Source organism: Aotus nancymaae, unplaced genomic scaffold (genome assembly GCF_030222135.1).
Source record: "Aotus nancymaae isolate 86718 unplaced genomic scaffold, 86718_ANA_hifiasm-v0.15.2.pri h1tg000002l, whole genome shotgun sequence".
Taxonomy (NCBI): Eukaryota; Metazoa; Chordata; class Mammalia; order Primates; family Aotidae; genus Aotus; species Aotus nancymaae.
This window is the reverse complement of record NW_026988413.1, coordinates 62,280,006-62,294,581: the sequence shown is the minus strand read 5'-3', so window position 1 is coordinate 62,294,581 and position 14,576 is coordinate 62,280,006. Positions and strand designations below refer to the sequence as shown.

The 14,576-nt window shown below is 33.2% G+C and overlaps 1 protein-coding gene across 5 annotated transcripts in view; it reads left to right on the top strand.

Annotated features, from left to right (window-relative positions):
• SEMA3A (semaphorin 3A) overlaps positions 1 to 14,576 on the top strand; it is a 497,295-nt gene that overhangs the window by 404,202 nt on the left and 78,517 nt on the right. For all 5 annotated transcript variants that reach the window (XM_064375108.1, XM_064375121.1, XM_064375130.1 and 2 more), the window contains one exon: positions 6,567 to 6,686. In XM_064375108.1, the coding sequence (XP_064231178.1) occupies positions 6,567 to 6,686 (120 nt within the window). The remainder of the gene's footprint in view (positions 1 to 6,566; positions 6,687 to 14,576) is intronic.

The following is a 14,576-nucleotide window of genomic DNA, read 5'->3' as shown; positions in this document are numbered from 1 at the left end:
TATTGACCATGAAGATACATTTTTTTTTCAGTATTCTCTAGTGTTTTTTTATCACCATGTTTCACTTATATTTATTCTATTAAGAAAAAAACAATTGTGGTATGAATCATCTCCTCTGTTGCTTTTCAGATGTAGAGACTTTTAGTTCATTTCATCCATTTATGCAGCATTTTAACAAAAGTTTAAGACCGGAAGGAATGCAGCATACTTAACACACTTACAATTTTTCTATTCACGTATGGCCTAGTGATTACTTGTGGATGACTTCCTCAAAAGTACATGCTGAAATTTGAGTGTTTTAAACAAAGGGTAAGAGTCATATTTTGTATGATCTTACAGCCTATACTTATTTAAATTGCACACTGGAAAAAGGATAGATATTCCTCAACAAGCAGTATGCTAAAGTGTGCCTAAAGCAGCTTTAATTTGTGGCATATTTCTCAGTAGGGATTTGCTTGATTATTTATTTTAATATTCCACTGAGAAAGAATGATGACAAGTAGGTATTACATAGTTCATATGGTATGCAACCACCCAGAGTCCACAAAGAATATGAAACTCCACAGTTTTAGTTTTATATTTGAATATCTTTGAAAAAGCCATATAGGTCTATGAAAAGGCAAAGAGAAGGAGCGAAGTTCAGCGTGTCAAGGAGAGGATGTGGCTAGAAAGATCAATAGGCATTTCAGAAAAAGAACTTTCAAATGGAAGACCAGACCTAACTTATCCAATATGGTAAAATAATTTAGTAATTTTCAGAGGTATATAGTGCTTACTGACAAGGCCAAATAAATTAACTTCTGAAGTCATTGAATAGCAAGATATAGAAAAATAAACAGGCCATATTATACCTGGCAAAATCCTTCAAAATATCTGAAACACCATTTTAATTCAAGAGCTGTAACTCTCTGTGTTGAGGTTATTTGCTTTCTTTATAACTGTGCTATAAATTCTTCCTCTCATGGTACATTTAATTCCCCTTGTTGGGTTTTCCTTGGCATTTTCTCTCATACTGCTCTAAAAAGAATGCTCACTAGTGTAATGGAGCTTTTTAACATAAATATTTTCTACAGCGCTTCCCAAACTCTTTTGCATACAACGTAACAGCTGTCTCAGAAATATACAGGTTGTACTTTGTATATCAGAAAATGGCCGTTGGGAAAACCTATCTTCCCAAAAGCTTTTGGATACATCGTCCTTATTTTAACAAATAAGATAGAAATTTTAAGGTGGTTCCAGACTGCTTCCTTCCCCAATACTGGTAAATAAAATTTCAGCTTGGGCTCAAACCATCTGTAAACTGGATAGATATATCTTGGCAGCAAATATTTTTTATAACACCAATCACACTAGGAAAGAAGTAGTTTCAAACAGTAGTAAACTTTAAAACCAGATGACAGCTTAAAATTTTTAGTTTACAGAAACTATCAGGGTTTAGTATGACTTCTTTCCAAAATGCCATGGGTTTTTAAGCTGAGGACCATATAGAATATTCTCTCCTGAGCAATGTCAGACTACTTAAATAAGTCCCTAAATCCTAGAACATGTCCTAAGTTTTTCAGACAAACATAGTAAAGTTAATTTTGCAATCTTCTTTAAAAAACGATCATTTTTGTCAAGATGAAATTGCTCCAGTCTTTATTTCTTTAATGTACTTTTTCTTTTTTGTTGAGATGAAGTCTTGCTCTGTCACCCAGGCTGGAGTGCAGTGGCGTGATCTCGGCTCACCAGAAACCCTTGGTTTCCTGGGTTCAAGTGATTCTCAGCCTCCCGAGTAGCTGGGATTACAGGCATTTGCCACCATGCCTGGCTAATTATTGTATTTTTAGTAGAGACAGGGTTTCACCATGTTGGTCAGGCTGGTCTCGAATTCCTGACCTAAGTGATCCACCCACCTCTGCCTCCCAAAGTGATGGCATTACATGTGTGACCCACAGTGCCTGGCCATATTTTTTTTAAAAAATTTCTTATTTCATAGACCTGTAAATGTTTTTATGAGTTTGTTTAAAACTTTTATTGAAGATAGCAATTACTCACCTGCTAAGAATAAATGTCAGGTGTGAACATAACACAAGAATAAACCTTAGTATTTTCCCACACTAATTAAGTGCCTTCTCACATTTTCATGATGTGAAACAATAGTCAACTTGAGAGTAATTTTATTTTTTCATTAAAATCTTTTCCAGGCAATGCAGCAATAATAATTTAGAAATATTCCTTCCCTAAGAGGTATTACTGAGACCTATTGCAAAGGTCTGAGACTTTTAGCTAATGTTATATCCTAAAGTCAAAATGCTGCCTTGTCTCAGGAATGAGCATAATTTGACATTACAAAATGCTCTCACTCGATACTAGAGCAAATAAGGAACTCTCTAAGTTAATTAAATACAATTGAGAAAATTATTTGAAGCTCTCTGAGCCTCTGTTTTCTTGTATATGAAATGGTATGGCAGTATTACTTTCACTAGTGTGTTGTGAGAAATTGGACAATGTAATAGCATACTACTGTTAAGTGCTTGTGTATTTCTGGAATATATGAAAAGAAAAAAAACAAGCAAACTTGTAGCAGTGGTTGCCTGTAGGAAGGCTGGGAGGGAGATTTGGTAACTTATACATCTTACATTTTTAATTTTATACCATATGGACATATAAACTGTTTAAAAATTTTAATTTTAAAAGAACAACATAAGTAACAGAGCCAACATATTTATTGATATAGAGAAGGTACTCACTAAATGTAATAGTGTAAACTTTTTCTTACATCCATGGATTTCATTCATGCTCTGTGTGGGTGGGGAGGGATTTTCTTTTTTTCCCTTCTGTTTCTAATTTCTCTGCTACTCTGTGAGTGGAATTTACTTAAGGTGTTAACAACATAATGGCTTGGTGTTTAAGCTTGTTTGATATTTTGCTCACATCCTTGTCACACTTTTCACCTGTGTTAGTAATGCTGCAATTTCATCAGGAAATGTGGTTTTGTTTCCACCTTCTGTTTCTCCTCACCACACCCTTCTTAGGAATTGTAATCCAATACATTAACTGATCTAAGCCACATTTTTTACTTCATTTTGAGTTCTGAACAGAAGGTCTAGAGTATGTGAACTTTTGTTTTTAATACATACTTCTCAGGCAACTAAGCCACAGTAGAAATGCAGTTCACAAAACTGTTTTTGTTCATCTCAGTAAAGTATGCTCTCCTTTGAGACAGTTAAGAAAGCTTCCGGTTAAGAAAGAATGGTCGTATATTCAAATAGCAACTTTTGTATTTGACAATTTCTGAATGATTGTTTATATCTGTCAGCACTGATTTGTCTTAGTTCAATATATTATTTTTGAAATGTTAAGCTGCCCATGTGGTATTTTCTTTAGAGAGGCTTAAAGATCTTGTTGGGTATACTATTCACAACTACCTTTTAATGTAGATAGTAATTTCTAGATATATGATTCTACCACCAATTTAACAAAATTGGACAAATGTTTATTTCTTTCACAATTGGCTTAGTATATGTGAAAAGCCTTAAAGTATGTATCTCAATCATAATGCCATTTGAATCATTGCAGAATAACATTTAATTAATACACTACTTCAGATTTTCAATAAGACTTAAATTAGGATCAGAAAATTGTCAAATTAACCCTATGCTTAAGAATCAACATATAATTTGATAACTTCATAAGTGGCCTAGAAACTACAAAAGAAGTTTGCTGAGTAGGCATTTAAAAAAATATGTATCTGTTCTCCAAAATAAGCCAACTGAGGTATTGTAAATTTCTTATAGTCAGGTATCTTTAGTTTATTTCAGAAAGCCACAGAATGTAGCAAGTCTTTAAATGTTCAAATATGTTAAATGGCATATACTCTGGGTTGATATTACATTTCTGCTTAATGAAAAATAAGAGAAAGTAAAATATACTACTGCCTGTGTTTTTGGGCAAAACAACAAAGATATCATACCTTATCTAGAGCAGTCATCATTGATAAGACTCCCCATAGAACTCTCAGCAGGAAATCTGATTTAAGGCCTGGTACTACTCAACAGTTACTGACATTGAGCATGGACAAGATGGGAATGTGCCCTTCACGGCCACTTACTCATCTGGTACCGTCCAGCTCAAGAAAATCATCTAACTATTGCCAAAAATAATATTCACGTGGGAGGTAATTTCCTATAGCTGGAGGCAGCTGATGCCTAAACTGAATACTTATTTTGGTTTATAAGTCACTTGTTTAATTCTCTTTTAGTCATAAATGGAGTAGCTCTTCTACTAAATACCTCTTCTACTTTCTCTGAAGGACCTTTCTACCTTTTGTGAAGAGAAAAAGTATTATTCCTGCCTTTACATTCATTTGCATTTATTTTTGTCTTTCTAATATGAGGGTGGATAAAAAATGTTATAAAACAACCAAATGCAAGAGAGAGACAAAAACCTTTTCTATCCAAGTAACAGGTTTTATTTGTTGTTTTTACTATTTCAACTGCCTCTTGAATAGACTTTAAATATAATAGCAATCATGATTATGGATTTTCTAACCCTAAAGCAAGCCAAATGTCAAGAATAAGATTTCAATAATATTTTACCAGATATGGCAAAATATTTAATATTTAAATATTAATTAAAATATTAAAATATTAAATATTTAAAAGATTTAAAGACTTGCTACATTCTGTGGCTTTCTGAAGTAAACTAAAGATATCTGACTATTAGAAATCTATAATACCTAATAAGGTAAAATACTATTGTAGCATATTTTAGTGAGAGCAAGTCAGATTTATACTTGATGTTTAATTAAGTGAAGAGAGTCTAAAGTGCTTTTGAATCCCAAAGACACCATGCTGTGATGGTGTCATGCATGCAAGAACAATTCACTTACTAATAATTTATACTCAATATATTGTCTAACCATCGTTTTTATTTATCTTGAGTTACAACAATCCAAAATGAAATATCAAATTTCTAAACTCAGTTTTTAAGATGAGATACATATCTACAGATGTTTAAAGTAATAGTGTGTTGCTGTTGCTCAGTGATTTTCTGCGTAGCTATTTTCCACTGCTCTGCAGGGTCTCCAAACTCAAGTCTATTCAGACATATAAGAGAGATAAAGGTTCTACTAAAGAAATTGATTTGGGTTGGGCCACCATGAATATCAATTTTACATTGCAAAGACCTTATTTACAAGTAAGAGCTAGGTATGTGAACAAATGGTAATGTTACACAAATGCTTAAGTTATAATTATAATTTATCTTTGCCCTCCTTATTTTCAGAATATTTTCCAAATCAGTAAATAAACATTATCCTATTCAATCAACAAGATAATATTAATATATACTGTAATTGTCATGGATTATTTGAAAGAAAATATAAAGTTTTGTTGTTTTGTTTTCAAATAATTCACTGTGTATAGAAAGGCAATTACATATTTTCTGGAACAGCTAATACAAGGCCCTTTCTGTTTCTTAGAAAGAAAGAGTAAATTTTACAAACTTCAATTTATTGAAAGGTGGTATGATGTAGTGTAAAAGGCTTGGGATTAAACAGGCCTGGGTTTGAACCTTCACCTTGACTTGCCATTAGCTGAGCAACCTTGAGTTTCTTGAACTGTAAAATAGGGATAACATTATTTACATCATGGGATTGTTAACAGAACTAAATGAGATAACTTGCCTGTGTCAAGCCAGTGCCAACTGCCTGACAAACACAGAGTGGAATTCAGTAAATATTAACTTATCTTTTACCTCCCTCTTGTCTTTTCCCTTCTGTTCTTTACCGTCTGGTTATGATTCCTCCGTTTTTAAACTCTGACCTACAGTTAATTCAATTTAAGTAGTAATGAGTCAAAAAGTGATGGAATCTTGCATTGCGGTGATTATGATCTGGGTTTGTCAAAATTTCTTCCTTTTAAAATACATTTCTGCTGTATAGGAGGCCATGTGGTGGACTCATTTTTGGACTAGTTGATAGCTTATAAGAAGTAAAAACACTTCTCCCACTAGATATATTAAAAAATAAAAAGGAAGAAAAGATTCTGGAGAGAAAAATATCAGTTATTTCTAAATCATAGCAAAATCTCATTAATTCAGATCCCACTGAGAAAGAAGTATATAAAAGATTTAATTGTCATTAGAATAAAAGCTATGAACAAGATTTTATAATGATACCTTACCATACATTATAAGGATATTAGAACCATAGTAACTCTACACATATAAAAGCAAATGATATGATAAATAGAGTTTGCATTTTGTGAGTTTGTCACTGGTCATGGTAGGAAAGAATAAAATTTTATCTTTTAGCAAGATTTACTGCATCAGACTTTATTCAGATTTTCTAAGTTAGTACTAAATGAGTAGTCATACACTAAATCAGTGAATAATTACTTGATAAAATACTTCCTTTAATAAGGACATAGGATAAAATATAAGTGACTCTGCATAATGATGCAGAGAACATTTCTATTTTCTTCTTAGCATGGTCATAACATGAAACCTGTATTTCGTTTGTTTTGTTTTGTTTTTGCCTTTATTGAATTAAATAATATGTATGTGGTTCTGTCACAACACAGATGGAGAATTATATGCCGGAACTGCAGCTGATTTTATGGGGCGAGATTTTGCTATCTTCCGAACTCTTGGACACCACCACCCAATCAGGACAGAGCAGCATGATTCCAGGTGGCTCAATGGTAGGTGGTGTATGGAAGAACGTAGACATGTAACGTGTAACTATATTAAGTCTCTGGAGAACACTTTTACAGTACATAAAATATGACTTGAAATTTAGTGTGCAGTTAAGCTAATAGTGGTGACTTCATGATGGTGGGTGTGAGAAAGTTGGGCAAAGAAAGAAAAGAGAGATTAAATTTTCAGGAAAAGATTCATTTTGTGCCAAAGTTGAAGTTTCTCAGTAGTTAGCTATGGAAAGAAAGATCTGGACTACAGCTACAGAAGGGAGGCAATGGAAAAAGATAAGACGACTTACCAATTCTATCTTATGGGGACACCACAACAAATCGTACAATGTAGTATTTTTTTCCCTTATATCTCTTATCGTTTCCTTGAAAACATCATCTTATATACTATTGAATGTCAAAAATTGAATGTTATCAGTGTTAATAACATTAACAGTCTTCACAATTTCAAAGGTCTTTTAAATCATGATTTCATTCAATTCACATTTAATCTTAGTCATCCTAAAACCCCCTATCCCACTTTATAGGCTAGAATTTTAAGGCCAATATCTTATCTAAACAGGTAGTAGAATGTTTAGAACAGAAACCCAGTTTTCTGAACTTCAGGCATTGGCTTAACTACTTGATCAAGTAGATGCTTATTGTTATTGTTACTATTACTCTCTATTTTCTTTTTAGTATAGAAATAATTTTGGCATAGCAGAAAATGCACAAAATATATATACCTAAAATAAATACTATTTTTATTCAAAGTTTTAATAAGCAATCCTTTTATATCCTTCTATCAAGAGTTCATACTTTTGGTTAGTCATTTACATATTTACCAAAAATTTTTATAATGGTCCCTATTATATTAATCCATTGTTTCTATGATTACTTAATTATCTATATTTATACCTACCTTCAATCTTATAAAATAAAGCCACCCAATCTCCAATTATCCCTCCATGAAATATTTCCTGTTTGTGCATAACTCATTAATAAGAATGAAGCATGAAAAGTTTCCTTGTTGTACATAATTCATTAATAAGAATGAAGCTTATTGTTTATAGTCATGTTCTCAGTAAGATGCCTGAATATCTCATTCTATGATCTTCTGCCACACTTGGTTTTCCTGCCTTATATTGGGAACCTCAAAGTTTAGTTCAGCCCTTCTGTCTATCATTAGTTGTCAGAGAAGAGTCACGGGTACCTCTAGACCTCACTGAAATTCCAAAAGACCATGAGTTGTGTGACAGCCTTTGTTCTGATCAATCCTGTACTTCAAAGTGACTACTCAAAACATGAAACATACCTCAGATTACTCCAGTCAGCATCTCTTCCCTCCTGTGACAGCATTCTGACTGTCCTGTGATTTTCCATGCAGTAGTGACAAAGGCATGCTCCCTGCCTCCTCTTTTGACCCTTCAGCCTTTGCTCTTAATGGCATTGATGTTGTTTCGTAAATTTAGCCAATTTACATTTCATTTGCTGTCTTCTTCTCTTTTTCAACACTAATTTCTTCCCCCAACCTGAAATCTTACTTACTTATCTCATGCAAAACTGTTCTCTCATTGTACCAAGTCCCAATATATCTAAGTTCATAGCCTGGTTAGGACTTGTTTCCTCAGTGTTTCACTACCTTTACTTTAAACCTGGCATTCATCCAATAATTACTTCCATGAAATTATTCCTTCAAAGGACATTAATGATTTGATTTTCTATTACTTTTTATCAATCTCTACTTTGACAATGTCTCCTGCAGTATTTATCATTAACTAGCCCATTCTTTTTAAAAGTCTCTTTTCTTAGCTTCCCCCATTTCTTGCTCTACAAGTTTACTCTAAATTTGACATCACTTTATTGTTTTAAATGCTAATGATGCCTAACATAATTGATGATTAAATACAAACACTGTGGTAATCAAAGGGGATTAGACATGTAGTCAGATGTTCCCCTGCCACCAGGGGTAGATGGGGTCTCATGGTACCTGAGTGACCATCTGAGAAACTTGATGCCTCACCAGGGAAATGAAAAGGTGCTTAGATGAAGAGAAGAGCATGTGCAAAACTCCATAAACCCAGGGGAAAATTCTAGAATATCCAGTATCAATTATTAGATCTAGGATGTGTGCAGAGGCAAATTAGTAGGAAAAAAAAACTCTAAACATTGCTATCTGGTCTGTTCACAAACTGAAATATTTGTGTGGGAGGGAAAATGTTTGTTTTTGTATTTAGAAAGAAGTCTTTGATCTACTAAGTACCCTAAATGGCATACAGGCATTCTCTGTCCATGAGAAGCAAAATCTCATTAGAAGATGGAATAACATAAAGAAGAGTGTAGCATTCATTTCATTTTTATGGCCTTGGAGGGAAAAAAAAAAAAGCCATCAAGTTAAAGCTGCTTTTATGTTGCACACTCACATGTTGACAGCTGAGTCTGAAGAATTTACACTGTGGGAAAACACAGTCATCGTCCACAGCTCTGTACTTCATCTCTAAAAATGTGTAATTCATTTGAGAATTCAGTTATCAGTCTCTCAGCACTAAACGTGAGAACTGATTTTTCCAAATTAGCACAAAGGTTACATCTGACAGGGTGCAGAAAACAGGACTGCTGCAAGATGGAGGATGCAGACATATTTGGGATAGAACCATGGGACTGAATCACAAGCCTCATGAAATTAAATACCATTACAGAATAAAATTGAAAACATAATGTTTACACATTTCATGCATAAAATAAATGAGTTTTGAGGCATCAGCATAGACTGACTACACAATCATCTGTGTTCCAGAATTAATACATTGCTTTGCAAAGTGTTTTTTTCAAAGGTCTTCAGGGTTATTAAAATTAATTTCAGCATAGGACTCTATTTTTCTCAAATCAATTCAACTCTTTTGGAAGAATCAGTTCACCTATTTAAGATGACTTTTAATTTTTGTTCCTGCTAGAGAAAAGCAAACAACAAAACAGTTGTCTAAAACTGGATCTTGAAATATCTTGATTTTTTAAAATGGAGTTTCACCTAGTTTCAGAATTAGAAAATTTACATAATAATGCCAATAAAGCTTTAAACAGTTTTAACAGGAAAGTTTTTTCAGTTTTAACAGGAAAATTTAGGAATGAATAACACTTTTAGATTAAGAAACTTCAGACGATGGAATCTGTTGTGTATTTTACATTTTAACATGTAATAACATTATGAAAACATCTTCATTAGTTACATAACATGTAATAACATTATGAAAACATCTTCATTAGTTACAATAAACCCTAATTTAGGGTTTCTAAATGTAACAGTTTTTTATTTCAGAAAATATACTGCTAGGGATTTGGCATGATGTGCCAAAATCCACTAATTTTTCTTGTACCACATAAATTCTCTCAATATTACATGGTTTCAAATTTCAATTCCAATTTCAGCTTAATGTGGAAATAAAGTAAATTGTTTTGTCCGTATTCATGGTTAAGGAAACAAATAAGTTTATAGAGATGTTATGGTAATGATATCTTAACATTTAGTATGAAAATACCACTACCTAGTTATTGTCCATATTAACCACTCATTAGAGCAGTTGGATTGGTAGCCCACATTTATTTTTCTATTTGATGGAGACTGTTTTCCAGTATTGCTTATGTCTTGTAGTAATAGTGGGATAATACATGATTTGGAAGAAAGACTATCTTTAGAATGAGGCAAGGTTTCACTTTACTTTGGCCTTTACAACGATGAAATGAACAGAGGTACTACTATCTCCTATAGTTGTTGTGGAAAAATGGCCACATACTGACATATAAAATACACTGAGCAAGTTCTTGGTATGTAGTAAGCACTTAATAAATGCTAAATTATCTGTGTATCCTTTATCCCACTTCTGCTGGGAGGAGCAGGCTTAGGAAGCTTGGCCTGACTCACTCTGTGAGTAATTATATTTGAGTCAGGGTAAAAGGGCAGCCAGAGCCAGGTTTAATATATGAAACCACATGGATCCCAAGGCCTGGGGAATACAAACAGACCTAATTAAAATGCCCGGAGTGTGACGCCTTCCCACTCATTTCAGGAAGACCTGTTTTCTTTTAGTGGAATTTCCTAAAAGGATCGTGCCTGTAGATAGACTAACCCACTTGCTTTTTTTTCTGTAATTGAAATGGTATGCAAGTCATCACTCCACTTCCTCTCACTTGTAATAGTCATACCACGATGGCCTGCCCTTATTGGAATCAGCATAGCTTCCTCTGTGGTCATGTACTAGGATGTTTTGTACTCTCTTAAGATTCAAATTTCTCCACAACATGCATTTTTAGAAAACTAGACCCAGTGACGAAACATATGACTGCAAATAAACTACGACTACACAAGTTAACATTACATGGTACCAGATACCCAATCTCAAATCACTTGTACAGCTCTTTTAATACACTATTTCTATATTACTATCTTTGGAGACATAAAAAATGTCAGAGTATCCAATTGCATTTTGCCTTAATAAGTAAAACAGATCATCTAGTTTTGCTTAATGTCAGACTTCTGATGATGTCATTTTTGATTATTTCTTTGGCTTAGTCAAGCTTGTAATATTTCGCTGACCTTTGGGGGGAAAACCCTCTATAGGCCTTACTTTATGGTTATTTGAGCAGATGAGTGTTAGACAAGCTGCGTGATGATTCAGTTAAAACAACAGCAACAACAAAAGTCCGGTTAGTTTTTGCAGTCAATGAAAGGAGAAAACAATGCAGTATTTTTAAACTTTTGAATTACGTATTCTATGAGTTAATATTGTAAGCATTAGCTAGAAATTCTGGAGTATCAATGTATAGAGTCACAGAAATAAAGATAACAATACTTATGGTTATTTTCCTGAAATTATGCTGAAAACTTGAGTATGTAAACTTCAGAATAATAGTTATATCTATACCTAAACACAACTTAGTAGTTAAGTTTTGTTTTCTCAGGAATCTATTACTCAGGAAAATTTTCATCCTAACAAAATTTTCACCCGTTAGAAGCGTAATATTTTTAAACAATAAATATACACCATAAAATCATTCTACTCTCTAAGTAATAATACATTTAATCAAATCACAACATATCCCTTTTATTCGTAAAGTGCTAAAAGTTGCCAAAATATATCATTACTTGATGTCCGTTATCAAGGACATACTTTTTCTGTCACTCTTTGTCTAAGGAACATGAACACTTTTAACCAGTTTTTCTTGAAATTACTAATGAAGAAACATAAAGAAAGCTTTGAATAAAAATTAACTCATTAATGACAATGTGTTTGAAAACTGATTTTATTTTTTCCAGGCTTCTAAGGAAAACAACCTGAATATAATTGTTCAAATATGCCACTTGAATTTTTTTTTAATGATGGGCTAAAATGTACAACTCTGAGATGTGGCATATAGGCAGCAAATTTTGAATTATTAACAGTGTGTGATAAGAGTAGAAAAATAAGATTTAGGAGTATTATTATACTTTCTCAAGGTAATCTGCTTTTTAAATAAAAGTTGATCAAAACATGAGACAATATATTGGACAACTCTTTATATCAAAGGCAGCTTCCTTTTTCCTCTTGTATTTTAGAATTTTTTCTCTCTCGTCTCACCGTCAGTTTAATGAATACACAGCCTGTCTATACCAATTTCCTCTTCTAGAGTCACTACATTCAAAGCTTGGTGGGCCTCAATAGGGATTTACTGCTGACTGGGTAATCTGGGTTCCTGTGTGCAGTGACATCAAGCACGAGATTTACCAAGAGAAGTGGATGCCATGACAATGCATGTAACCATGGTGTGACCGGCCTCCCTGACATGGCTCTCAAAAGCTTTCCCTCTGTGAAAACAGAAGCCTGTTTGCAAATTAATTAGTTTCTGGCGGCAGCTTGATTGTTGACCCAGAGTTTGTAGAGTGGAAAAACAATCAGATTAGTGTGCTCAGGGTAAAAGACCAGTGTGCACTTGCGTGTGGCTTGCTCAACTATTGAAGCTATGAATGGAGTGAAACAAATTCTATTCTGAGAAGCCCAGGCAGAGGTTAAGTGTGATGAGCCTAGAGCTCCCCAACAGCGGGGGCTGGGGAATTAAAGGATTTTACCCAGATAAAGCTGAATGACGGGAAGCAACGCCATTGAATTTTAATGGCATGGATAGTTTTAACCAAAAAAAAAAAAAAAAGCCACTTGTTATACCCTAATCATTCTGAGTGGAAGGAATAGGTTTACAATATTCTGAAATATTCAGTGTAGGTTTGATACAAATACTTTCAGAATAGAAGATTTCAGAAACTTTCACAGTGTAAGATATTAATTACAATATCTCAAAAGGTAATATAATATCTAAATTTTTTAAAGTTCCAAAAGAACCTTTCTTTCCAAATTTGTTCATACATCTCCTCTACTATTATATAAGATACAATCTTCAGATGCCCTATAAAATTGACACTGAGTCAGAGGGAAATGTTGACTTATGAGGATATATTTTCACATATTTAGTTTTACAAATATCAGTTTAGAGAATTATACTTAGAAATGATGTCTGCAGGTTAGAATAAATTTTGGATGCAAGTTTTTTATAATTAAACTTTATTTTAACAAAGTTATTGATTATGCTTAATTTTATAAGATTACATAACACTTTAAGCCGTATATACATTTCTTTTTAGATACAACTGATAGATGTCTCCCTAAATACAGCACTGATTACAATCACAATACTTTCCCATTCAAAAATCATTGATGTCTCTCAATTTACAAGCAAATTGAATCCAGATTCTGCTGCCTGTCAAGTCCTTTATCATCTAATCCTAAGTGACTTCTCCAATATTACCATACTTAAATCAAATAGAGCTTATGGCCCTCAGATTTGCTATCATTTTCAGTTAGCCTTACCAATCGCCCATGGGATTTTAAGTGTTTCCAGCTTTGAACCCCAAGAACAGATAGATGTATGTCTGTAGTTCTCACAGGCCTAACATCCAACCTCATACCAAAGGATATATGAAATAAGAATCCAATGAATCTTTTCATGGGCCCTAGAGTTAATCTGCCTCAGTTTAACTCAGTTAATGGCTCAGGTCATCCGTTTATTACTATGTGACTTTGGGAGTCATTTACGTTATTTATATTTGCCACACATTTATGGTTTGCAAGAAAGGGTTCATAGTAATATCTCGTACTGTTTTCCTGAGGCTGCATGAGACAGTGTATACAGGATGATTAGAACAGTATCTGGTAATATAGTAAATGCTCATGGTAACTGTGACTGCTGCTGCTGTGACTTATATACACCTCTATGCAAAGCAGACAATACAAATTTAGTAAATTGATATAATGAACAAGTCTGAAGTTTATGCCTGCCTTCCTTAAAATGTTGTCAACCTATTTTGTTACGTTTTAATTTATAGTTAATATCATTATATGTGGAAATTGGTACATCAGGAATATATAAAATATTTAGCTTTAGTATTAAAATAGTAAAATACTTTTATTGCATTCTGTTTTATAAAATTAGAAGAAAAAACAATGAAATTATAAACAATAGGCAAGGCTAAATTTTAATAAAATGTGTTTTTGTACATGTTAATTTATCTTTAGTAAGCATAATACTTATAACTTAAATAAATACACAATTAGGTTAATTCTCCATTAAAATGTTTCAATATAGTGGTTAATTAGACATTAACTGCATGTATGACTCCCCTGCTGCGTTGCAGTTTAACATACAAATTTTTCATGAGGGGTCATCAACTGTAATCTTTGGGATGATTGTTAACAGCATGGAGTTTCTGGAAACCTATTGACTTGGGCAACTGTAAAGAGATCTCTTTGTGATCTAGTAAGTTCTCTGCCATCAATTTCCCTTTTTCAAATGAGAATATTTGCAGTTTCTCTCTCATTTGGT